General features: G+C 38.7%; 2 protein-coding genes across 7 annotated transcripts in view; both read left to right on the top strand.

Moving 5' to 3' along the window:
* Nucleotides 1-3,617, top strand: part of YES1 (YES proto-oncogene 1, Src family tyrosine kinase) — a 100,668-nt gene extending 97,051 nt beyond the window's left edge. For all 3 annotated transcript variants that reach the window (XM_077135860.1, XM_077135861.1, XM_077135862.1), the window contains exon 12: nt 1,245-3,617. In XM_077135860.1, coding sequence (XP_076991975.1) covers nt 1,245-1,453 — 209 coding nt within the window. In that variant the 3' untranslated portion in view covers nt 1,454-3,617. The remainder of the gene's footprint in view (nt 1-1,244) is intronic.
* A 7,347-nt stretch (nt 3,618-10,964) lies between these two features.
* ENOSF1 (enolase superfamily member 1) overlaps nt 10,965-26,845 on the top strand; it is a 77,033-nt gene continuing 61,152 nt past the window's right edge. For all 4 annotated transcript variants that reach the window (XM_077135856.1, XM_077135857.1, XM_077135855.1 and 1 more), the window contains exon 1: nt 10,965-11,090. In XM_077135856.1, coding sequence (XP_076991971.1) covers nt 11,007-11,090 — 84 coding nt within the window. In that variant the 5' untranslated portion in view covers nt 10,965-11,006. The remainder of the gene's footprint in view (nt 11,091-26,845) is intronic.

The following is a 26,845-nucleotide window of genomic DNA, read 5'->3' as shown; positions in this document are numbered from 1 at the left end:
AGGAGAGGTTGTAGGCTGGTTTTAATGGCTTCAAATTGCCAAACCCTGGGATCTGAATTCCTTGAGAGAGGGATTCCACCTAAGTTGGGCTTCACCACTCCCCTGGGGAAGGCACACGTGGGAGATAGCCCTGAAAGCAGTCTGTTTCTGCCTATTCCTGGGGCAGTTGCAGCCCGAGTAGTAACACCGCTGAATCCAGAGGCAGCCAAGCCTCGGTAGAAACAGCCACAAAAACCTGTTTCGTCCTCTTTCCTCTTTAGGTTAGCCCAATAAGCGACCTCCGCCTTGACCAGTTTTGCCTGAGCTGGGGGCCTATTTTTAGTGGTCAGAATTTGTTTATTAATGCCACAATTGGTGTTTGGTTGGACTCAGTCCCTGCTACTGTTAGAGTCTCTTTCCTTTCCCTCCGGGAAGCCGCCTGTGGGGGAGGGGCACCAGGTGCTGGCCGCCGGCTGCCGCAGCTTGGGGAACTCACAGTTCCGGAGACTCGCAGCCAGTCCAGCTGGTCCAGACTGGGGTACGCTGTGTGTCCGGTCACTGACATGGCTCCAGGAGCTGTTCTGTACTGTTTCTGGTTATTTAGTAGTTGTTCTGGAGAATGAACTAAAATGCACACATTGCTAAGCTGCCATCTTGGCCCCTCCTCCACTCGCTTGCTTAACATCTCATGGTGACAGCTACTGGGCTCCAAGCATCTCCAAACATTCGTGTCTCTGCTCTCTCTCATCTCTGTCATTTCTGTTGTTTCCATCACCTCTGTTTCTCTCCAAAAATGTTTCCTCTTTTAAAGGATTCCAGTAAACTAATCAAAACCCATATAGGATGTGGGGTTACATCTCCATCTAATCATAGGTCACACCCACAATTGGGCATGCCACGTCTCTGTTGAAGATAATCTGTCTAATCAAGACTTTCCAACCTGCAGTATTGAATCAGGATTAAAAGAAACAGCTGCTCCCCTAAGATTAGATTGGGATTAAGACATGGCTTTTCTGGGGTACATAATACTTTAAAACCAGCACAGTGAGGTTTTGGATGGAATAAAATAATAAGACATTTGAAACACAGATAAGCATTTCCTAAGCTTTGTTTGATACACTTTGATTTTTTAAATTTATTTTGTTTCTTTGTTGAAACCATCATCTCACTCTATACTTCGAATCAGTTAGTGACTAAGGAATTTGTTTGGTTTTGCGAGTGGTGGTTAGGGTCATTGTTTTTTAATTTATAAATCTTCTTGTTAGGCATGGTAAACCGGGAAGTGCTGGAACAGGTGGAACGAGGATACAGGATGCCTTGCCCTCAAGGCTGTCCAGAATCCCTGCATGAATTGATGAACCTTTGCTGGAAGAAGGACCCTGATGAACGACCAACATTTGAATATATTCAGTCCTTCTTGGAAGACTACTTCACTGCTACAGAGCCACAGTACCAGCCAGGAGAAAATTTATAAGTCAAGTAGCCTATTTTATATGCACAAATCTGCCAAAATATAAAGAACTTGTGTAGAATTCCTCACTATGTACAGGAATTCAGAGAAGAAAATCTTCACTCTGCATGTTTTTAATGGTAAACTGGAATTCCAGACATGGTTGCACAAAACCACTTTTTTTTTCCCGAGTGTTAAACTCTAAAGTACCAATGATGAATTTTCCAACTTATTTCAGGGTCCAAAGAAAGTTATAGCCAAGATGTTGATGAATGTGTGATAGCCTGACAATGAAGAGCAACAAGGCTACTGGTTATAAATCCTCTCCTTTCTTTTTTTTTTTTTGCCTCAAACTCAGAATTAAGGGGAAATTATTAATCATTATACACAAAATTTGGGACATAAAAAATTATACCATAATGAAATCTAAAATCACAGAACTTCATGGGACCAAACAATTCCATTCCAGTTTTTAAAAATGTCTTGCATTCATTAAGTTGAACAGTTAATATGCAATTTTAATATATGCCTCCTTTTGCATGGAAATGGGCCAAATTTTTCGGAAGCAAAAAGGAATATAAGCAGCATGTAAAACTTGATTAAATGTTAGACCTCAAAAGTGGAATTTGAAAGTATAATGTACTATATTAATACTCATTCATGGAACTGGATAGTAGAATAAGACATTTTTCACTTTAATCATTTTCTGAATAATTTAATTAAGAATAATAAACATAACTAGAAAGTGAGTTAATGTTTTATAAAGTTGAATTGATTTTTTTAAAAAGGCAATATATGGTTGAAATTGTACTGTCCAATCCAAGGGGAAATCTTTTAATCTTTAGATAACATGAAAGATAACATCCAGAAGTTAAGCAATGCTTTTTCAAAAAATAGACTTGGTATTGTAGATGTTGGTAACATGTACTTATGGTGTAGGGTGCCACAAATATATCACTAGATCAGGGACTTGAATGCACTTTTGCTGTTAATGAATATAGATTAAGAGAGAAAAATGTATTTAAAAGAAATATGAGAAAAGAAAATGTGAAATCTTTATAGGTAGAGGGATGGAATGTAATGTTTAATGTTAATATCATGAAGTAACAAAATGGCTTTGCTGCACTCAGAGTTCCTCACTTATCTATTTTCTGAGACTTTTAAAGAATTATAAGGTATGAGTATAATTTTTCTTAGTATACACACTACATGAGTATTATATCCTCAAAATGGGAAAGTTAAGACTTCACACTTCAGTGATACAGCTTTTACTCAAAACATTTTTAAATTCTGGTTTTTAAATTTGTTTTATCTTACATTCATCTTTTAAATAGACTTAATATTGACTATTTTTCCTCTTTTTTAGAATATAATTGATTTGAGGAGGAAAACTAATTCAGAATAATAATAGTGCAAAAAAGGGGATAAATTTTGTCCATTTTAAGTGCAGAAGTGAAACATGAAATAAGATTGGTTTTTATTGCCTAAGTCAGAAAGAAATTTTGAAATATGAATTTGAATAGCAGCATTACTGATTTAAGTGTCTAGCAATGGAAAAACTGAATCTAATAAATGAAAGTCTGGTATTTATGTTTTAAAGTACTCTTATTTTATGGTCACACTTTAAATAAAGCAATAACATCAGGTCCCCATATTTTAGGAATGTAATTTTTAACTAGCATCATTTAACTGATTTAATCATGAAATATAAAATTCTGCGCCCTGGTATCTGTTGAAATTCAAACCGTTTTAAAATGTGACAGATGAACTTCATGCAAGTTGGCAACAGTTCTGGTACTAAAAATTGTGATTGTTTCTTATGTTTACGTAACCTGCTTAGTATTGAGTTCCTCTACCAAGAGGGTCTTCCTAAGAAGAGTGCGTCATTATTTACCCTTAACTTCTACAACCTGTGATATCAGATTTTTAAAGGGCTTTATGTGAACTATGATATTGTAATTTTTCTAAGCATTTTAAAAAGGGTAACAAATTATATATGTACTAATGCTCTTAAAAAAAAATAAGACAGGAAAAGTTGATGGTATTCATTAGGTTTTAACAATGGAACAGTTCCTTGTAATAACAGTTGTATAGTAAGGAAATAAAACACTAACTTAATGTGTATTCAGTTTAAATGGTTATGTATTTTTCAATTGCCAAGAAAAATAAACAACTTTGTACATTTGAAGATTTTTTTCAACAGCCTGTTTTCTTCTCTCTCTTAATGTGGAACTTAACCTTTACCAAAAACAGAAGTTGTCAAAAAACAACTTTCTAGCACAAACACTTTTTTTAATGAATGACGGTAGCCTAAAACTTAATATTTTTATAAAGTATTATAATATTGTTTTGTGGATAATTGAAATAAAAGTTCTCATTGAATGCACCTAATTTATCTTTATAGTTCCTTTTCATACTTTCTCATCAGTTTTTTAAAAAATTGGTATTAAACGAAAGTATATTCTGAATTTAATTTATACTTCCATTGAAAAGAATGTTCAGTTATTTATAGCTCCCGAGCAGAGTTAAATCAGTTCTTCATTAAATTAAGAACACTATGAAACTCATTGTGGTTAATTTTCCATGTCAGGTTGAATGACATTATTTTTTTACAAATATTTCCTTTTTTGTCCCCAATTATGCCAGCCACTACAAGTAATGTATCATTATAAAAAATTTACTTTGGGTAAAGCTACTCACAGAGCGTCTTAAGTAAGAGATATTAGAAAAAACATTTTTGACCATAAGGTATTTAATTTTCTAAAAAAGGAAAAATGCATGGTCTTAAACACTGTGTATTTTACACTTCTTCTACTATAGGTTTAATGAAAATAAAATTATCTAATACTAAATTATGAATGGCTGATCAAAAACAACTGCTATTTTCAATAAGGTAATAGTATTAATTAACCTTTTACTATTATATCACCTAAAAATTAATAGCTTTATATTTCCCTAATTTCAGAAAAGTAAAATTTAGTTAACACAAATTATTTAATATATGTTAAGTATTTTTATACGATATAGTAACAATTGCTCAATTTAGGAATGTTTACCTAGCTTGCTGTTTGCCTTTTAGTTTTGCATGTGATTTTTGACATTTAAGTTGTATAGATCTACTTTGTCAAATCTATTAATTCCTATTGTATGCTTAGAAAGTATCCATCCCAACATTAAATATTCATCTCATATATATTAAATTTTATGCTTTTCTTTTCTTTACATTTCTCTTCGATTCATATGGAAGTTATTTGGGGGTAGCATAATTTTTTTCCCATACAGTTTTCCAATATCATTTATTGTTTAATATATTCCCACCCCTTGGTTTTCATTCTTTTATCATGCACATCTGCACACTTCTGTTTGGTCTAGCTGACTTGTCATTTCTTCCAACATAACACCTTTTAATTGCTATCACTTTATAATACATTTTAATAACCAAGAGGGCAAGTCCCCATTGCTATTCCTTTTTATTGTTTTTTTAATCTTGGTATTCTAGCAAATTCCTAATTAAGTTTAGACTTTATTTTTCATATTTAAAAAAATTCGAGTGAAATTTGGTTGGAATTGCTTTATGCATATAAATTATAAATTAATCAGTCTTTCCATCCATTTATGCAAATCTTCATTTAGATCTCGAAGTTTTTCTCTAAGATTTTTCTCTGTGGAGTCGTAAAATGTATTTCACCTCTTGTCTGATCACACAACATGAAGCTGTGAAACAATGTGCCCTGATACCATTTATTTCCCTAATATCAGTTCCTCTCTGCTCTTCCTTCAGTTTTTCCTTTTTTGTTTGTTGTATTAAGTTTCTGTCACTGGCCCCCAGCGTCCTGACTTAGTAAAATGAACATTCAAATTGTTGGTGGAGAAAGGAATGCCTATACAACTTGCACCCAGCATTGTCCATTTTCCCCTCCACATCCATTCAGCCTTGCTCTCTGCCAAAGGCTGACCTGTACTTGTCAATGGGCTCTCTGGCTCTCCAGATTCCTGTTGAGTTCAGCCAATGAGGAGCCTTATCTGAGGTTGGGAGGAAACAGGAAAGAGGTCAAGGTATTTATTCCCCCGGCTCCCTCCCTGGAAGACTGGACTGACTGTCCTTCAACCAAAGGCTCTGCACTATATGGCCTCCTCATATAACTACTGCCATGCCTTATTCTTTCTGGATTACGGGATGGTAACAGTTTTGCTAAAACTAATTCTGGTCACTGCATTAATCTTTGTGGTTCTCCAATCCTGCCCACCCCTTTGATTTATCTTAATTTGTGCTATCAATTTGTAGGCAGCACTTTAATATTCATCATAATACCAAGATTGTTTCAGTAGAAAGTAGGAATTTACTAACTGTAACACCCTGGATGATATAATCAAGAATTAGGGAATTACAGCTAATCAGATACACTGTTTAATGAAGTCTTACCACATATGGTAATCAAGTTTTGAAAATTAGAAAGTTGAGTGACTCTTAAGATTCTGGATTTGAAGTTAGAGTTTTGAATAGTCTCAAGATTTGGGATATTTCCTTCACTGCCTGCATAATAAGGACTTTTTTTGCATTTAATGTAATGTACATTGCTATGTACCACAAATGTTAGTTTTATATAAATTATCAGTTCGATATACTTCCCAATCAGCTTTTGTTCTTTTTTATTGTGAAAAGTAGCATATGTACAAAAAAGTAATAAATTTCAAAGCACATTGCAACAATTAGTTATAGAACAAATTTCAGAGTTTGGTGTGGATTACAGTTCCACAATTTTAGAATATTCCTTCTAGCTGCTCCAAGACACTGGAGGCAAAAAGAAATATCAACAGAATGATTCAGCAGTCATACTCACCTATCCTCTCTGTTATAACTTCACCTTCTCCTTTGATCTTTCTCCCAGTCTTTTAGAGGTATTTAGGCAATGCCCATTCTAACCTTTTTATGTTGGAAGGGTTGTCAATAATATGGGATAGGGGGATGGAACTAGTTGAGAGGCTGGCCTCTCTGGGTTTCAGGACTTATCTGGCCTAGAAACCCATCTGCAGGTTGTAGGTTTCTAGAAAGTAATCATACTGCATGGAACCTTTATAAAATCTCAAATAGAGCCCTAGGTATTCTTTAGGGTTGGTAGGAATTTTTTGATTGGGGTTTGGCAAACCATGGTAAATAGCAATATCTAGCTGAACCTTGCCTGGGAGTAGTATTCTAGAGTAACCTCTCAACTCTGAACTCTCTGAGCCACTGATACCTTATTTGCTACACATCTTTCCCCCAGGAAGTCTTTGTTGATCCTATGGTGGGAAGGCCAGGCTCATCCCTGGCAGTCCAGTTCCATGTTGCCAGGGAGACTTACTCCTGTCCAATCAGTTTTTGCTTCAGGAGTTTCTATTTGTTTTATTTCTAAAAAGAGAATGGCATCATTTATCATCTTTGGCCAGAGGGAATGATCATTTGTCACCATTGTTTCCTAATAAACTAAAACAAGCTTGCTCCTGGTTACCCTTTTTTATCCTAAGAAAAAGGCATTGTTTTAGTTTGTAAAAGCTGTCTGGAATGCAATATACCAGAAACAGAATGGCTTTTAAAAAGGAGAATTTATTAAATCTCAAGTTTATGGTTCAAAGGCGCTGAAAATGCCCCAACAAAGCATCCAGAGAAAGATACCTTGATTCAAGAAAAGCCTGTGGGTCCAGAACACCTCTGTCAGCTGGGAAGGCACATGGTAATGTCTGCTAGGATCTCTGACTTCTGGTTTCAAACATCTTTCCTAGGAGCATTTTCTTCATCTCCAAAGGTCTCAGGCTGTGTAGGCTCTGTTGGCTCTGAAACTTTTTCCAAAATGGTTCTCTCTTAAAGGGCTCACCGCAGTAAGCAACTCCACCTTGAATGGGTGGAGATACATCTCCATGGAAACAATCAGAAAGATCCCACTGAACAATATTGAATGAGGATTAAAGGACATAGCTTTTCTGGGGTACACGAGCTTTAAACTAGCACAGGAATACAATTGCTTCCATAGGAACACAACAGTTCTTTCTTACTTTTGAATATCTGTGGAAGCATGAAATTCGCTTTGCCAAAACAGGTACTAATGAATTAACTAGAGCTGAAGTTTCAGTTTCCTGCAGCACTCAGAAGTGATTAGCCCATCTTGTAAAATTTCCTTACCGTTAACATTTCCAGAGTTCCCATACATGTGTCCTGAGAATATCTCCTGAGGAAATGGTAAGGGAATCTATGTGCTTGATAGTAAAGTTGTGTTGAAAGCATGTTGGTTCATTTTAAACTCCATTTTAGGCGCTTGTAGGTGTCAGAATCATTATGAGCATAGAAATCTTTAAATTATATAGTCAGGAGAAAAAAAATTGTTTTAATTGCTCACTGTGGAATTCTCAGGAAGATAAAACTTTTGTTGAAAAAAGTCCTCCAGAAGGGTTTAGATGAATTATGAGATGGTTAAATTCTTCTGCCTTATATAACAAGTGAACAGGAATGATGGTGGGGTGTTGAGCTAAAAAGAAGAAACAGAAGAAAAAGAAAGTATTCAGAAAATTGGTAAAGTGGAAGCGAAGTTAAATAATGTGTGAAAATTCCTATGGCAGGAATGGCCCACAGACCTCTACAAAACATGTCTTAATTCTATTGTAAGATGTCTTCTGGGTCCTCCTGTGTTGCCCCAAACCTTCCTTCACATCTGCTACACATAACTTTGAGTCAGTGGCACTTAGCAAAGTAAAAGGGTTTGGGGTAACATCCACATGGATTGACAAGGTACAAAGAAAGGTGACAAGTGGATTTCACACATAAGAGGTTAAATGCAGTGAAGAAATTAAAGATTTAGCAATTACATACACTGAATCAGGTGAGTAAGAGAAAAGTAAGTACAAGTACTTCCAGAAATATTGGGTGAGAGACTAGATTTCCTGCACACGTGGGCATTTCAATCCAGTTTCACTTAAATCTTGTAGGTCAAGTTAACCTGAGCAAGCTGGAGGAACTTTGAGAATCCAAAGTAAAAAACACTGCCTCTAGTCAAAATGCTGATATGGATGAGAGAAATAAAAGCAAAACTCTACAGTTGGCCAAAAGAATTGACAGTGATCCTAACAAAAAAAACCAAGTTATTTAGTCGTGTCCCTTCAAGGTTAAAATTTTTTTTACTCACTTATAATTGCACTATTTTCAAAGAAAACTTCTGTCTTCTAAAACACTAAAAGAATATACAATGGACCTAGATGACACCTGAATATATGCATTTATGCCTCCTTCCATCCCAAATCCCTTGAAACAATCAAGGAGCTGGATGATTAGTTGGTTGTTTTTTTATAAACGTTATCTTTATTAGAAAATTAGAGAGGTTACTGTTAATCCAGCAGAACTTTTTTGAGACTCCTGGAACCAGAAGAAGCTCAGTTCACAATAAATACAAGAGAAAATTCTTGGGGAGTTTTACATGCAATTCCAGAGAGTCCAAACTCAGAATCAACAAACAACAAACAGAAGGAGGAAGAGAATCCACAAAGCAACAGTTTTTCGCTTTTTTAAATTAGTTTTGAGGTATAATTTATATACAATAGAATTCATTTTAAGTATACAATTAGATGAGTTTTGACAAATGTATAGTCATGAAAACACTATCACAATCATGATATAAAATATTTCCATCATTCCAAAAAGTTCTGTCATACCCCTTTGGGGTCAATCCTCTCTATTCACCCTCAACCCCTAGCAGCCACTGAGTGATTTTTGTCACGACACTTTTGTATTTCTAGAATTTCTTACAGACAGACTCATACAGTATGAAGTCATTTATTTCTGTCTGGCTTCTTTCATTCAACATGATGCTTTTGAAGATTCATCATTTTCATATTATCAGTAGTTTCTTCCCTTTTATGACTGAATAACATTCTTTTGTATGGATATAGGACAATTTGGTTTTGCCTGTTGTGTTAGTTAGATTCAGTTGTCAACTTGGCCAGGTGAGCATACCTAGTCTTGTTGCTGTGGACATAAGCCAACCATACGTGAACCTCATCTGTTGCCAATTACATCTGCAGTCAGCTAGGAGGCGTGTCTGCTGCAATGAGTGAGGTTTGACTTAATTGGCTGGTGCTTAAATGAGAGAGTGCAAGGTAGCACAGCCTAAGCAGCTCCGCATTCCTCATCTCAGCACTAGCAGTTCAGCCCAGGCCTTTGGAGATGCAGAAAGAAGTCACCCCAGGGGAAAGTTGTTGGAACCCAGGGGCCTGGAGAGAAGATCAGCAGAGACCATCCTGTACTTTCCACGTAAGAAAGAACCTCAGTGGAAAGTTAGCTGCCTTTCCTCTGAAGAACCAACAAAATAAATCCCCTTTTATTAAAAGCCAATCTGTCTCTGGTGTGTTGCATTCCGGCAGCTAGCAAACTAGAACACCTGTTTTTTTATCTGTTGATGGACATTTGAGTTGTTTGTAGTTTGGGGATATCATGAATAAAGCTACTACAAATATTCAAGTTTTACTGTAAACATAGGTTTTAATTTCTCTCAGATAAATACCTAGAAGTAATATTACTGAGTTTGTATGGTTCATGTATGTAACTTCTACTAAAGTGCCATGCCCACAGTCACATACATTAATACTATAATATAATATCTATAGCATTACCACCCAACCTTATTTAGCAAAGATTTCACTGAACCTTCAAGGCATTCCTGGAGGTAGGAATTGAGAGGCATTGCAGTTTCTAACATGATATGAAAACTTGCATTGTGCAAATGTTTTTTAAAATTAAAATCCATAAGCTATCAACATGTTCTCAGAAGGATCTAGTAGCTCCAAAAATAAGAATTTCTGTACTTGAGGGTACAGCCCACGATTGCAGCCAAGACGCTTTGCCACTTAGCTAGCTGTGTGACCTTGGGCGAGTCATTTGACCTCTCTGAAACCATACTTTTTCACCCATAAAATGAAAATGACCTCCCCACCTTGCGCGTTAGGACCATGAGAAAATGTGTTTAAAACAGTCTACATGGGCGGTGCGATGGTGGCTCAGTGGCAGAATTCTCGCCTGCCACGCCGGAGACCCGCTTCACTGCCTGTGCCTGACAGTGTTAAAAAAAAAAAAAAGTCTGCATCAGTAGAGGTGTCATAAATGGTAGTCGCGCATTAATCTGTCGGGTGGTAAACTGAGGCGGAGGCCGCTTAAAGAGACCTGCCTGGGGTACCGAGTGAAACTCGGGTCTCGGGATGCGCCAGTCCACCGACGGACTGGGGGACAGGAGCTCAGCCCCTGGCGCAAAGCTGCTCTGTGGAGGCTGCACCACAGGCAGGCCCGTCTTCTCCATGCTCGGCGCCGCTACTAGGCACGTCACCGGGCGAGTTTCCAGTTCAGGCGGGATCTCCCCCTGGCTGCCAGGGCCCACCAGAGCTGCCAGGTCACACGCGGGGAAGATTCCTGGGAAGACTATGAGGCCCGCGCTGGCGGAAGTGCATCCACGGACGGACTCCCAGGACACGTGAGGGTCCCGCCCCCACCGCCGGCCAATCAGCGCCCGCGACCGCTCGAGCACCAGCGTTTGCCGCGGTCCGGGATCCTCAGGCGCGAGCCATGGTGCACGGCAGGATCTCCGCGGTGAAGGTCCGCGACGTTCGCTTCCCCACGTCTCTCGGCGGCCACGGCTCGGACGCCATGGTAAGCGCTGGAAGGCGGGGCGGGGGAAGACGGACCCTGAGGGGCCGAACAGCTGAGAGCAGACCACCCCATCTCTTCAAGCGTGAAAGCCCTCATCTGTAAAGTGGGTGCAGTAGCCCCTGCAGCCTTGTCGATAAGATGCCTCTGGAGAGCTGTGCAGAGTCTGACCCAGAGGCAGTGTCCTGTCTTTGAGGGCTGAAAGAATCCAGACACTCCATACCCGCCTCGGGTGTGTTTTCCTTCTCTGCTGGCGTTTAGACTCCCCAGAAATTACATTTAGGAGTCACATTTTGCAGGAAACGGTAGAAAGTATGGTATACAACAAAGGCAAAGTGGTTGTGTTGGGTTCCCAGCTCGCGAAACCCCCGAAGACCGCGCTGGCTGCTTCCGGGTTCCGCGCTGGCTGAGCCCGGGGTGGGCGCTGGGGGCAGAGGGGGGTGGGCTCCAGGAGGGGAGACCCCGACCTCTCTGGGCCTCTTGGGCCCATCTGTGAAAGGGTCGAAGCAGAAAAACCAGACAAGCTCCAAGAACTCGGGGTCCAGTGAAAGGCTCCTGACTCCAGCGAAAGCCTGAAGGGGCTCTCAAGAAATGACCTGTTAATATGGGTGAAGAGTTAGGCAAATATCAGCTCCTTGTAGGGGAGGCAGTAAAGTAAGAGGTGGACTTTGACCTTCCTAACTGCTGAAGGGTTTTGCTTACTGCGACTATTAGAGAGTCCCCAGACCCCTTAGAGCAACGATTTCCAAAAATGCGAGGTCCGGTGCAGGGTCTTAACGGGTCTGTAGTCTACTGGGTCCTCACAGCCCCTCGCGGTGCTGCCCTTGAATCGCCACCCACCAGATGGCCGCACTAGAAAAGGTTGCTCCAGTAATTATTGAATGTAATGAAAACACACCAGAAAGTGAGAAACATCAGTGTTAGGGTAATGGTTACCTTTGCAGAGGGCGGGTCGTGCAGTCGGGGAGAGGGGTACCGGAGTACCCCAGTTCAATCTCATGTTTTATTTCTTAGGCTCAAGGGAGGGCACACTGGTGTTCCTTACATTATCTGTGCATTTTTGTGTGTGCCTGAAATATTTAATATAAGTCAGCTTCTTGTTATTAAAATGATACTAAAGAAATGATGTAAATTTAAAAATGCAAAAGACTATCCTTTATTTGGGGATTAAGTTCTCTCCACTCTTAAAAATTCTTAAATGTTCTTCCTTCATGGTAAACGACTTTAAAAACAACCAGCTGGCAATCCTTTGTGGCTCTCCAAATAAATGTTTGAAGTTTTCCTGGCTTGTAAATTCCAAACACCTGAACTAGTGCAACTGCCTTTGTCTCTCTAAAGTAAAGCAATTCTCGGTACACCACACCATCTGTCCAAGCTTGGGTTTCCTCATCTGTAAAATGGGTATAATAATACTACCTACTTCATAGATTTTCGTGAGATGCCTGTAAAGAGCTTAGAGCCTAACACAGAGAAGGCGCTCATAAGTGTTGGCTGTAATTGTTATTTACTTATGAGGAAACTGAAGCAGAAGGGATTCTGACTTATTCCTATACTTTGAATGTATGCAGGATACAAACAGCAGTGTATTGTTGAATAATTTAAGAAACAGAATTTATCTCTGGGCCTGAGTGGTTTCTGACCTCTGGATGATGACAGATTGTCTGACACCTGTGTTGCAAGCTCATAGCTACTTAAGTGTTTATCTTCCAGAGGTATGGTCTGTGCCAGGTGCTGATCCTCACACACCTTAATACACTTAATACACACTTATGTTACACTTCTCCTGGTGTTGCTACAGCTCTCAAAATTGATTCATGGACATGCGTGCTTTAGCAGTTCAGCTACGTTCGGCACTTAGCAGCATTGAATTTTCCAAATCAGTAGTAGGATATTTTCATGAAAGAGCCCTGAAACTCTCCCCAAGACTTGTGAAAGCAAAGGTCCCTGTTAGGATTTCCTATTGGCCATGGTAGAACCTTTCAGCACTGAAGCACCTGCCTTAGCAACTACAGGCATGTCTTGTAGGTATTGCAGGTTCAGTTCCAGATCACCACGATAAAGCAAATACGGCAGTAAAGGAAGTCACATGAGTTTTTTGGTTTCCTAGTACATTTCAAAGTTATGTTTACACTGTAGTGTAGTATATTAAGTGTGCAATTGCATTGTCTTAAAAAAAATGTAAAAAAGCCTTATTGCTAAAAAATGCTACCCATCATCTAAGCCTTCAGCAAACTATCATCTTTTTGCTGTTGGAGGGTCTTGTCTCCACACTGATGGCTGCTGACTGATCAGCGATAGTGGTTGCTGGAAGTTGGGATGGCTGTGGCAATTCCTTAAAATAAGAAAGAATGAAGTTTGCCATATTGATTGACTCTTTTCATGAAAGATTTCTCAGTAGCATCCAATACTGTTTGATAGCATTTTACCCACTATAACTTCTTTTAAAATTAGAGTCAATCCTCTCAACCCCTACTGCTGCTCTATCAACTAAATTTATGTAATATTCTAAATTCTTTGTTGTGTTCCAACAATGTTCACAGCATCTTCATCAGTAGTACCTTCCATCTCAAAAAAACACTGTCTTTGCTCATCCATAAGAAGCAACTCATCCATTTTATATTTATCATGAGGTTGCAGCGATTGGATCACATCTTCAGGTTCCACTCCTGGTTCTCCTCTTTCTACCACATCTGCAGTTATTTCCTCCATTGAAATCCTGAACCCCTCAAAGTCATCCATGAAATTTGGAATCAACTTCTTCTGAACTCCCATGAGTGTTGATGTTTTGACCTTTTCCCATGAATGATGAATGTTCTAAATGACATCTAGAATGATGACTTAGTTCCCTAAGCTGCTTAGAGCATATGCCATGAAATGTCAGGTTAAACAATGGGAATTTGCGTGCTCACAGTTTTGAAGCTAGGAAAATGGCCAAATCAAGACATCATCAAGGCCATGCTTTCTTTCTGAAGACAAGCTGCTGGTGATCCTTGGCTCCTCTGCCACATGACAAGGTTCATGGCAGCATCTGCTGGTCAAGCACATTCTCTTTCTCTCATGCTCACTCACATTCTCTCTCGCTCTCTCTCGCACACACAGGAATGGATTAGATTTAAAAGCATGTTTTTTCTGGGATGCATACAGCTTCACACCACCAGAAATGGTGAATCCTTTCCAGAAGATTTCCGACTGACTTTGCCAGGTCCATCAGAGGCACCACTATCTATGGCAGCTATAGCTTCACAAATGTATTTTCTTCAATAATAAGACTGGAAAGTCAAAATGACTCCTTGATCCATGGGCTGCAGAATGGGTTATGTGTTAGCAAGCATGAAAACACCTTTCATTTCATGCATCTCCTTTGGAGCTCTTGGGTGACCAGGTATATTGTCAAGGAGCAGTCATATTTTGAATCTTTTTTTCTGAATAGCAGGTCTCAACAGTGGGCTTAAAATATATTTCAGTAAACCGTGTTGTACACAGATGTGCTATCATCCAGGCTTTGTTGATCCATTTATAAGGGTAGAAGTCCAGTAAATTTAGCATAATTCTTAAGTTCCCTAGAAATTCCAGCATGATAAACAAGCATTGGCTTCAGTTTAAACCACCAGCTTCATTAACCCCTAATGAAGAGAGTCAACGTGTCCTTGGAAGCCAGGCATTGACTTCTCTACAGCTGTGAAAGTCCTGGAAGGCATCTACTTCCAACATAAGGCTGTTTTGTCTACTTTGAAAATCTATTGTTTAGTGTAACCATGTTCATCAGTATTTTAACTAGAGCTTTTGGATAACTTGTTGAAGCTTCTACATCAGCCCTTGCTGTTTTACCATGCACTTTTGTTTTATGAAGACAGCTTCTTTCTTTAAACCTCATGAACCAACATCCACAAGCTTCAGACTTTCCTACTGCAACTTACTCACTTCTCTCAGCCCTCAAAGAATGGAAGAGAGTTAGGGCCCCACTTTCGATTAGGTTTTGCCTTAAAGAAATATTATGGCTGGCTTGATCTTCTGTCCAAACCACTAAAAATTGCTATTGGCAATAGGCTGTTTTGCTTTTTACCATGTGTGTTCTTTCTCATGTGTTCACTGGAGTAGCACTTTAAATTTCCTTCGAGAATTTTTCCTTTGCCTTCACAACTTGGCTAACTGTTTGGCACCAGAGGCCCAGCTTTTGGCCTTTCTCACTAAGCTTAATCATTTCTAACTTTTGATTTAAAATGAGAGATATTGGACTCTTCCTTTCCCTTGAGCACTTAGAGTCTATGTAGGGTTATTAATTGGCCCAGCTGATGTGTCACAGGGAATAGGGAGGCCTAAGGAAAGGAAAAGAGATGGGAAAGGCTGGTCAGTGGAGCAGTCAGAATATACACTACATTTATCAATTAACTTCATGGTACCCCAAAACAATTACAATAGTAACATCAAAGATCATTGATCGTGGATCACTATAATGACAAAGTTTGAAATATTGTGAGAATTACTAAAATGTAATACAGAGACATGAAGTGAGCACATGCTGTTGTAAAGATGGTGCTGATAGACTTGCTCAATGCAGGGTTGCCACAACCTTCAATTTGTAAAAAAAAAAAAACAAAAAAAAAAAACAGTATCTGTAAAGCATAATAAAGTGAAGCACAATAAAATGAGATATGCCTGTAGTTGCTGCTTGTCCGTGGTTCAGAAACCCAGGTCTCTGAATTCACCTCCTGGCAGTACCTTCCTCTTCTTTATTCTCTCTGGAGTGCTCCTGGAGAGGCCATTCTGGACCTCTTTCTCTCTACCCTGGTGTTCTAGTTTGCTAGCTGCTGGAATGCAATATACCAGAAATGGAATGGCTTTTAAAAAGGGGAATTTAATGAGTTGCTAGTTTACAGTTCTAAGGCTGAGAAAATGTCCCGATTAAAACAAGTCTAAAGAAATGTCCAATCAAAGGCATCTAGGGAAAGATACCTTGGTTCAAGAAGGCCGATGAAATTCAGGGTTTCTCTCTCAAGTGAGAAGGCACATGGTGAACACAGTCAGGGCTTCTCTCTCAGCTGGAAGGGCACATGGCGAACACGGCGTCATCTGCTAGCTTTCTCTCCTGGCTTCCTGTTTCATGAAGCTCCCCGGGAGACATTTTCCTTCTTCATCTCCAAAGGTCGCTGGCTGGTGGACTCTGCTTCGTAGTGTTGCTCTCGCTGAATCTCTCTGAATCTCCAAAATGTTTCCTCTTTTATAGGACTTCAGAAACTAATCAAGACCCACTCAAATGGGTGGAGACATGTCATCCCCTAATCCAGTTTAACAACCATTCTTAACTAAATCACATCAACCAGGGAGATGATCTCATTACAGTTTCAAATATACAGTATTGAATAGGGATTATTCTACCTTTAAGAAATGAGATTTATATTAAAACATGGCTTTTCTTAGGGGGCATACTTCCTTTCAAACCAGCACACCTGGCCACCAGCCCAGTACCCTCTCCAGTTGGAAGATGTTACCCACTGCATCACTGAGGAAACGGAAGCCTCATCTCCACACATCAGTCTCCAGGGGAAATCTCTTGTCCTTCACTTTATTTTTTAAGTCCTATTCTTGTCCAGAACTCATCTGTTCTCCTGGATTCCCATTCCCACCCTCCTTAACTCTCAGGTTCCTGTTCATATCTGTTTTTCCTCCAGCATGTTCAGTCTTCAGCCTCTCCTGTTCTGGAGGCTCCTTTTCCACCCCACATGGACAGGACTTCCCACCTAGAAATCATCTTTACTTGGCTCTAACCCCTCCAGCTCCCATTCTGTTTCTGCCCCTTCTTCACCAGACTAAATTACTGTTCCATGTCTGTTGCCTCATATCCTAGATACTTGCTTCCTCCTGAATCTGGAGAAGCTTAACTCCTAGCTCCTTTGTTCTCCCTGGAATTGCCCTTGTTATTTCTATGACCAGAGCCCTTCATCCTCAACTACACTTCCCTCTGTCTGCTGCCTTCTTTTCCTGCCTCTCCTCTCCTTGGGCCTCCTGCCTTCCTGACTGCTCCTGTTTCTTCCTCTACGTACTCATGCACCTTCTTCCCTCCAGGGCTCAGGCCTCAACACCTTTCCTTTCTCACCACACATGCTTATGAAGACCTTTCCATGTTCACAGCTTCTATGCCCACTTCTACACCAAAGACTCAGATCTCATTTCTGGACCTGCTCTCCACCTCAAGTCTAACTGCCATCTGGACGTTTCCAGTTGGCTTTTTCACTTTCGTGCTAAATACCATCCATCCACAGGGGAACTCATCATCTTCCATCTCCAGTCTTGCCCTTCTTCCTCAATCTCTAGTACCATTCCACCAGTCACATGGTCTCAAAAGTTTGAAGTCACCTTTGTCTCATATCTGTCTTTAGACCCTTATGTGAGACTTGGGTGAAAGTTTCTCCCCTTCCATTGCTTCCTCTCCATGTAACCCAGGAACTGTCAATGGGTCTTTAACTCTCAGAATCTCCCTCTGAACCTTATCTCCCTTCAGAGACTGTGATGGTTAAGTTCATGTGTCACCTTGGTCAGGTTATAGTGTTCAGTTATTTGGGCAAGCAAGCATTGGTCTTTTACTATAGGCTATTTCATAGATGTAAATCATCAGTAAGTTGATTGCGTCTATGGTTGATTATTTCTACAACTGACTGTGGAGACTGCCTTCAACAATGTGAGAAGTCTTGTCCAATCACTTGGAGGCCATAAAGAGAGAACTGATTATTTCAGCAGTGAGAAGAGAGAATTTCCATCTCTACTTCAGCCAGCCACCTTCTCCTCAGGAATTCATTGAAAACCTTCATCAATGTTCCCAGTTTGAAGCCTACTGTACACAATTTGGGCTTGCCCATCGCCACAGTTGCATGAGACAGTTCTTATTAAAATCTCATAATATTTAAATTATACACACATATTATGTCTTATCTCTATATATCTGTCTATCTCCTGATGGTTCTGTTTCCCTAGAGAACCCTAATACAGGAACCCAGTGACCAAATCAGACTGGTCACCAGCCCTTGAAAACCGTCCAGTCTTTCCCTTTTCTCTCCACTTTTCTGCCTTCATGCCACCATTATCCCCAACTAGCATGATCTTCCCCCACCCCTGCCCCCAGATCCCGTATATCCCTTCCCCATTGCTGAAATGCTCCCCATCCTCAACTGACCAACTTAAATGCTACTTTCACCATAAAGCCATCTCCAGCCTGGAGTACTTTCAGCTCATGGTGTTCTCTGCCTGTCTCTGAAAGTTTGCATCTTGCTCAGAGATTTATCATGTTCTGCTTTATACTATTGTAGTACTTATAACCATGTCTTCTCAACTGCACCTTCCTCAAGGACAGACAGACATCTCTGTATCTGTCTCAGCAGCCTGTTCCATCTCTGGTACACAGTTACTGCTCAAGACTGCATCACCCACATTCCCTCTCCTGGGACTTGACAGCAGACTCAGGCCTTCCCAGCCATCGTGTATCCCTCCACCTCCCTGAATGTAGGGATTTAAATTCCACCTCCATAACTGCCAGTTTGAAATAATTATGCACCTCAAAAAAGCCTTGTTTTAATCCTGATCCAATCTTGTGGGGCTGGACCTATTGTTTAGGGTGGAAACCTTTCATTGGATTGTTTCTAGGAGATTGACCCACCCATTTGTTGGTGTGACCTTTTGATTAGATGGAGATGTAGCTCTGCCCATTCAAGGTGTGTCTTGATTAGTTTGTTGGAGTCCTTTTATAAGAGGAAACATTTTGGAGGAAGCTTAGATTCTTGGAGTGCAATCAGAGAGAGCACATGCACATGAGACCCAGATGTTTGGAGATGCAGAAAGAAAACACCCCCTGGGAAGCTGTTTGAAACCAGAAGCCAAAGACCCCAGCAGACGCCAGCCATCTGCCTTCCCAACTGACAGAGGTGTTCTGGACCCATTAACCTTTCTTGAATCAAGGTATCTTTCTCTGGATGCCTTAGTTTGGACATTTTTCTGGTCTTAGAACTGTAAACTTGCAACTTAATTAATTCCCCTTTTAAAAGCTGTTCCATTTCTGATATATTGCATTCCAGCAGTTTTAGCAAACCAAAACAATAACTTACTAGTGATGTGACCTTGGACACGTTAGTAAACCTCTTAAAGCTCAGTGTCATGGTCAGGTTCATGTGTCAATTTGGCCAGGTGGTGGTACCTGTTTGTCTGGTTGGGCAGGGGCTGGTCTGTCTGTTGCTATGAGGACATTTCATAGAATTAAATCATGATCATGTTGGCTGCATCCATAGTTGATTCCATTTGTAATCAGCCAAGGGGAGTGTCTTCTGCAATGAGTGATGTTTAATCTAATCAATGGAAGGCTTTTAAAGAGAATTCAGAAGAGACAGGCTCTCTTCTCTTCCTGCTTTGGCTGGTGAGCCTCTCCTGTGGAGTTTGTCCAGACCTCCCCCTTCAGAGTCGTCAGCTTCACATCCTGCCCTATGGATTTTGGATTCTACTTTCCCACGGTTACGTGAGGCACTTTCATAAATTTTGTATTTATGGATATTCCTGTTGATTCTGTTCCTCTAGAGAACCCTAACTAATATACTCAGTTACTTTATGAGATGGAAATGATGGAAAATGCACCTACCTTATGATATTGTTGTGAGCCTTAAATTAAATTAATCATGTAAAGCTCTTAGAATAATGCCTGACACATTAAAGATTATATAATAAACAGGCCATAGGGTCTCTTTCACAACTAATCAAAAAAAAAGATTATATAATAAATAATATAATATGTTATAACGATAGCAATAGTAGTAAGTTGTCTCATCCCTATGCACAGTTCTTCAATAATTGCACCCTACATTCTTTATGCACCATTATCTGTTCCCACAACACCTTGCTAATCTAATCTTCCTCGACTTCCAAACCTGTGCCCTTGTGGACTTCTCATTTCTCCTCCATCCCAAGAAGGCCTCTGGGTTTTATGGACTTTCCCTTGCCTGGATGCTTTCTTCTACCCCTTCTCCAATCAAATTTCACTTCCTCTGCGGTTTCTCTTGCACTTTCAGAAGACTTAAAACCAACTATCCAGTAGCCCTCAGCCTTATCCTCACTTGCTTTGTCCTCACCTTCTTTATATGTGGTGGCTTCTGTTTTAGTTTCTAAAAGCTGCCAGAATGCAATATACCAGAAACAGAATGGCTTTTAAAAAGGGGAATTTAAGTAGCAAGTTTACAGTTGTAAAGCTGTGAAAATGTCCAAACTAAGGCATCCAGATAAAGATACCTTAATTCCAAAGAAAGGGCTGGTGATGTTCAGGGTTTTTCTCTCAGCTGGGAAGGCACCTGGGGACGTCTGCTAGCTTTCCATCGTGGCTTTTTGTTTTATGAGGGGTGTTTCCCTTCTTCGTCTCCAAAGGTCTCTGGCTGGGTGGGCTTTCAAGCTTTTTCCAAAGTGGTTCCCTCTTAAAGGACTCCAGAAAGCAACCCCACATTGAATGGGTGGAGACACATCTCTATAAAAATCAACTAATCAAAAGTTAGCACCCACAATTGGGTGGGTCACATTTCCATGAAAACAATAAAAGAGATCCCATCCAGCAATATTGAATGAGGACCTAAGAACACGGCTTTTCTTGGGTACACAACAATTTCAAACTGGCACAGCTTCTCTTCTCTGTCTCCAATTATATAATAAATTTCTAGAGACATATTTAGTTTTTCACTTCAGCATCCCCCATATCACAGCATAGTGTTGTATTTCATAGTAGTTGATCACTAAATATTTAGTAAAATATTGCTTGATAATAGAAATTAGAACAAAGCAAAAATGGACCCATTTCTCTTGAAACTTGAATGTCTTTCCACAGTACTCTCCTCTGAACATGTGCCACTACATTTTCAGTCCTACTATAAAGATAAGTCAAGTTTTATATAAAAGCTTTTTGAAGGCTTGGTTGGTTTGATTTAAAAAAAAATTTTTTTAATTGTGTAATATAACATATATACAAAACAAAGAAAAAAGCAATAGTTTTCAAAGCACACTTTAACAAGTAGTTACAGGAGAGATCCCAGAGTTTGTCATGGGCTACCATATCATCCTCTCAGATTTTTCCTTCTAACTGCTCCAGAATATAGGAGGCTAGGAGGAATAAACATTTTTTTCATCATCACAATTGGCTATTTTTTTTCTTTTTTGTGAAAAATAATGTATATACGAAAAAGCAATACATTTCAAAGCACAGCACAGCAATTAGTTGTAGAACAGATTTCAGAGTTTGGTATGGGTTACAATGCCACAATTTTAGGTTTTTACTTCTAGCTACTCTGAGATACTGGAGACTAAAGGAAGTATCAGTTTAGTGATTCAGCAATCATATTCATTTGTTAAACCCTACATTTGCTGTAAAACTCCACCGTCACCTTTGATCTTTCTATCCCACTCATTCGGGTTGTTCGGGCTATGCCCATTCTAACTTTTTTATATTGGAAGGAGTGTCACTAATATGGAGTGGGGAGATGGAACTATTTTATTTTCTGGAGAGGCTGGGCCCTCTATGTTTCAGGACTTATTTTGTCCAGGGACCCTCTTTTATTTTATTTTTTTTGATCCTTTTTTTTATTAATTAAAAATTACAAGAAAGAAATATAAACATTCTTAATTTATGATCATTCCGTTCTACATATATAATCAGTAATTCACAATATCATCACATAGTTGCATATTCATCATCATGATCATTTCTTAGAACATTTGCATCAATTCAGAAAAAGAAATAAAAAGACAACAGAAAAATAAAACGAAAACAGAAAAAAAAATTATACATACCATACTCTTACCCCTCCCTTTCATTGATCACTCACATTTCGAACTAAATTTATTTTAAAATTTGTTCCCCCTATTATTTATTTATTTATTTATTTATTTTTTATGTGGGAATGTAATTTATTTATTTAATTTTATTTCTTTTTTAGACACCAAGCCCTCTGAAATCTTAAGGTTTCTTGGAATAATCTTGACCTTCCCTTACCATTCTAGTTCAGCTGTGGTCATCTTCACTGACATCTTACATTGCAAGTTTTATGATTTTTCTGGTGTCTTATCTGCCAACTAATTGATCCTGCCCCACCATTGTGAGAGTAATTTAATAAAATTAATAAAGTTAATGATTTTTGCACCTTTATAGGTGATATTTTTTTACATACTTTTTTTAATAGTTTTTTTATTAATTAAAAAAAGAATTAACAAAACAATTAGAAATCATTCCATTCTAAATGTACAATCAGTAATTCTTAATAACATCACATAGTTGCATATTCATCATTTCTTAGTACATTTGCATCGATTTAGAAAAAGAAATAAAAAGACAACAGATTAAGAATTAAAACATTAATAGAAAGAAAAAAAAAAACCCTATACCTCACATGCAGCTTCATTCAGTGTTTTAACATAATTGCATTACAATTGGGTAGTATTGTGCTATCCATTTCTGAGTTTTTATATCCAGTCCAGTTGTACAGTCTGTATCCCTTCAGCTCCAATTACCCCTTCTCTCTCTCTTTTTTTTTTTTAATTAACGGAAAAAAAGAAATTAACCCAACATTTAGAAATCATACCATTCTACATATGCAATCAGTAATTCTTAACATCATCACATAGATGCATGATCATCAATTCTTAGTACATTTGCATCGGTTTAGAAGAACTAGCAACATAACCGAAAAAGATATAGAATGTTAATAGAGCGACAAAAATAGAAGTAATAATAGTAAAGTCAAAACAAAACAAAACAAAACAAAAACCAATAGCTCAGATGCAGCTTCATTCAGTGTTTTAACAAGATTACTTTACAATTGGGTATTATTGTGTTGTCCATTTTTGAGTTTTTGTATCTAGTCCTGTTGCACAGTCTGTATCCCTTCAACTCCAATTGCCCATTATCTTACCCTGTTTCTACCTCCTGCTGGACTCTGTTACCAATGACATATTCCAAATTTATTCTCGTATGTCTGTTCACATCAGTGGGACCATACAGTATTTGTCCTTTAGTTTTTGGCTAGACTCACTCAGCATAATGTTCTCTAGGTCCATCCATGTTATTACATGCTTCATAAGTTTATCCTGTCTTAAAGCTGCATAGTATTCCATCGTATGTATATACCACAGTTTGTTTAGCCACTCTTCTGTTGATGGAGATTTCGGCTGTTTCCATCTCTTTGCAATTGTAAATAACGCTGCTATAAACATTGGTGTGCAAATGTCCGTTTGTGTCTTTGCCCTTAAGTCCTTTGAGTAGATTCCCAGCAATGGTATTGCTGGGTCGTATGGCAATTCTATATTCAGCTTTTTGAGGAACCGCCAAACTGCCTTCCACAGTGGTTGCACCTTTTGACATTCCCACCAACAGTGGATAACTGTGCCTCTTTCTCCGCATCCTCTCCAGCACTTGTCATTTTCTGTTTTGTTGATAATGGCCATTCTGGTGGGTGTGAGATGATATCTCATTGTGGTTTTGATTTGCATTTCTCTAATGGCCAGGGACATTGAGCATCTCTTCATGTGCCTTTTGGCCATTTGTATTTCCTCTTCTGATAGGTGTCTGTTCAAGTCTTTTTCCCATTTTGTAATTGGGTTGGCTGTCTTTTTGTTGTTGAGATGAACAATCTCTTTATAAATTCTGGATACTAGACCTTTATCTGATATATCATTTCCAAATATTGTCTCCCATTGTGAAGGCTGTCTTTCTACTTTCTTGATGAAGTTCTTTGATGCACAAAAGTGTTTAATTTTGAGGAGCTCCCATTTATTTATTTCCTTCTTCAGTGTTCTTGCTTTAGGTTTAAGGTCCATAAAACCTCCTCCAGTCGTAAGATCCATAAGATATCTCCCAACATTTTCCTCTAACTGTTTTATGGTCTTAGACCTAATGTTTAGATCTTTGATCCATTTTGAGTTAACTTTTGTATAGGGTGTGAGAGATGGGTCTTCTTTCATTCTTTTGCATATGGATATCCAGTTCTCTAGGCACCATTTATTGAAGAGACTGTTCTGTCCCAGGTGAGTTGGCTTGACTGCCTTATCAAAGATCAAATGTCCATAGATGAGAGGGTCTATATCTGAGCACTCTATTCGATTCCATTGGTCGATATATCTATCTTTATGCCAATACCATGCTGTTTTGACCACTGTGGCTTCATAATATGCCTTAAAGTCCGGCATCGCTAGACCTCCAGCTTCGTTTTTTTTCCTCAAGATGTTTTTAGCAATTCGGGGCACCCTACCCTTCCAGATAAATTTACTTATTGGTTTTTCTATTTCTGAAAAATAAGTTGTTGGGATTTTGATTGGTATTGCATTGAATCTGTAAATCAATTTAGGTAGGATTGACATCTTAACTATATTTAGTCTTCCAATCCATGAACACGGTATGCCCTTCCATCTATTTAGGTCTTCTGTGATTTCTTTTAACAGTTTTTTGTAGTTTTCTTTATATAGGTTTTTTGTCTCTTTAGTTAAATTTATTCCTAGGTATTTCATTCTTTTAGTTGCAATTGTAAATGGGATTCGTTTCTTGATTTCCCCCTCAGCTTGTTCATTACTAGTGTATAGAAATGCTACAGATTTTTGAATGTTGATCTTGTAACCTGCTACTTTGCTGTACTCCTTTATTAGCTCTAGTAGTTTTGTTGTGGATTTTTCCGGGTTTTCGACGTATAGTATCATATCGTCTGCAAACAGTGATAGTTTTACTTCTTCCTTTCCAATTTTGATGCCTTGTATTTCTTTTTCTTGTCTAATTGCTCTGGCTAGAACCTCCAACACAATGTTGAATAATAGTGGTGATAGTGGACATCCTTGTCTTGTTCCTGATCTTAGGGGGAAAGTTTTCAATTTTTCCCCATTGAGGATGATATTAGCTGTGGGTTTTTCATATATTCCCTCTATCATTTTAAGGAAGTTCCCTTGTATTCCTATCTTTTGAAGTGTTTTCAACAGGAAAGGATGTTGAATCTTGTCAAATGCCTTCTCTGCATCAATTGAGATGATCATGTGATTTTTCTGCTTTGATTTGTTGATATGGTGTATTACATTAATTGATTTTCTTATGTTGAACCATCCTTGCATACCTGGGATGAATCCTACTTGGTCATGATGTATAATTCTTTTAATGTGTTGTTGGATACGATTTGCTAGAATTTTGTTGAGGATTTTGCATCTATATTCATTAGAGAGATTGGTCTGTAGTTTTCTTTTTTTGTAATATCTTTGCCTGGTTTTGGTATGAGGGTGATGTTGGCTTCATAGAATGAATTAGGTAGTTTTCCCTCCGCTTCAATTTTTTTGAAGAGTTTGAGGAGAATTGGTACTAATTCTTTCTGGAACGTTTGGTAGAATTCACATGTGAAGCCATCTGGTCCTGGACTTTTCTTTTTGGGAAGCTTTTGAATGACTGATTCAGTTTCTTTACTTGTGATTGGTTTGTTGAGGTTGTCTATTTCTTCTTGAGTCAAAGTTGGTTGTTCATGTCTTTCCAGGAACCCGTCCATTTCATCTAAATTGTTGTATTTATTAGCGTAAAGTTGTTCATAGTATCCTGTTATTACCTCCTTTATTTCTGTGAGGTCAGTAGTTATGTCTCCTCTTCCATTTCTGATCTTATTTATTTGCATCCTCTCTCTTCTTCTTTTTGTCAGTCTTGCTAAGGGCCCATCAATCTTATTGATTTTCTCATAGAACCAACTTCTGGTCTTATTGATTTTCTCTATTGTTTTCATGTTTGCAATTTCATTTATTTCTGCTCTGATGTTTGTTATTTCTTTCCTTTTGCTTGCTTTGGGATTAATTTGCTGTTCTTTCTCCAGTTCTTCCAAGTGAACAGTTAATTCCTGCATTTTTGCCTTTTCTTCTTTTCTGATATAGGCATTTAGGGCAATAAATTTCCCTCTTAGCACTGCCTTTGCTGCATCCCATAAGTTTTGATATGTTGTGTTTTCATTTTCATTTGCCTCGAGGTATTTACTAATTTCTCTTGCAATTTCTTCTTTGACCCACTCGTTGTTTAAGAGTGTGTTGTTGAGCCTCCACGTATTTGTGAATTTTCTGGCATTCCGCCTATTATTGATTTCCAACTTCATTCCTTTATGATCCGAGAAAGTGTTGTGTATGATTTCAATCTTTTTAAATTTGTTAAGACTTGCTTTGTGACCCAGCATATGGTCTATCTTTGAGAATGATCCATGAGCACTTGAGAAAAAGGTGTATCCTGCTGTTGTGGGATGTAATGTCCTATAAATGTCAAGTCTAGCTCCTTTATAGTAATATTCAGATTCTCTATTTCTTTATTGATCCTCTGTCTAGATGTTCTGTCCATTGATGAGAGTGGGGAATTTAAGTCTCCAACTATTATGGTATTTGTGTCTATTTCCTTTTTCAGTGTTTGCAGTGTATTCCTCACGTATTTTGGGGCATTCTGGTTCGGTGCGTAAATATTTATGATTGTTATGTCTTCTTGTTTAATTGTTCCTTTTATTAGTATATAGTGTCCTTCTTTGTCTCTTTTAACTGTTTTACATTTGAAGTCTAATTTGTTGGATATTAGTATAGCCACTCCTGCTCTTTTCTGGTTGTTATTTGCATGAAATATCTTTTCCCAACCTTTCACTTTCAACCTATGTTTATCTTTGGGTCTAAGATGTGTTTCCTGTAGACAGCATATAGAAGGATCCTGTTTTTTAATCCATTCTGCCAATCTATGTCTTTTGATTGGGGAATTCAGTCCATTA

Source organism: Tamandua tetradactyla, chromosome 18 (genome assembly GCF_023851605.1).
Source record: "Tamandua tetradactyla isolate mTamTet1 chromosome 18, mTamTet1.pri, whole genome shotgun sequence".
In the NCBI taxonomy this organism is placed as follows: domain Eukaryota; kingdom Metazoa; phylum Chordata; class Mammalia; order Pilosa; family Myrmecophagidae; genus Tamandua; species Tamandua tetradactyla.
The sequence above is the reverse complement of the archived record's forward strand: the minus strand, read 5'-3'. Positions and strand labels throughout refer to the sequence as shown.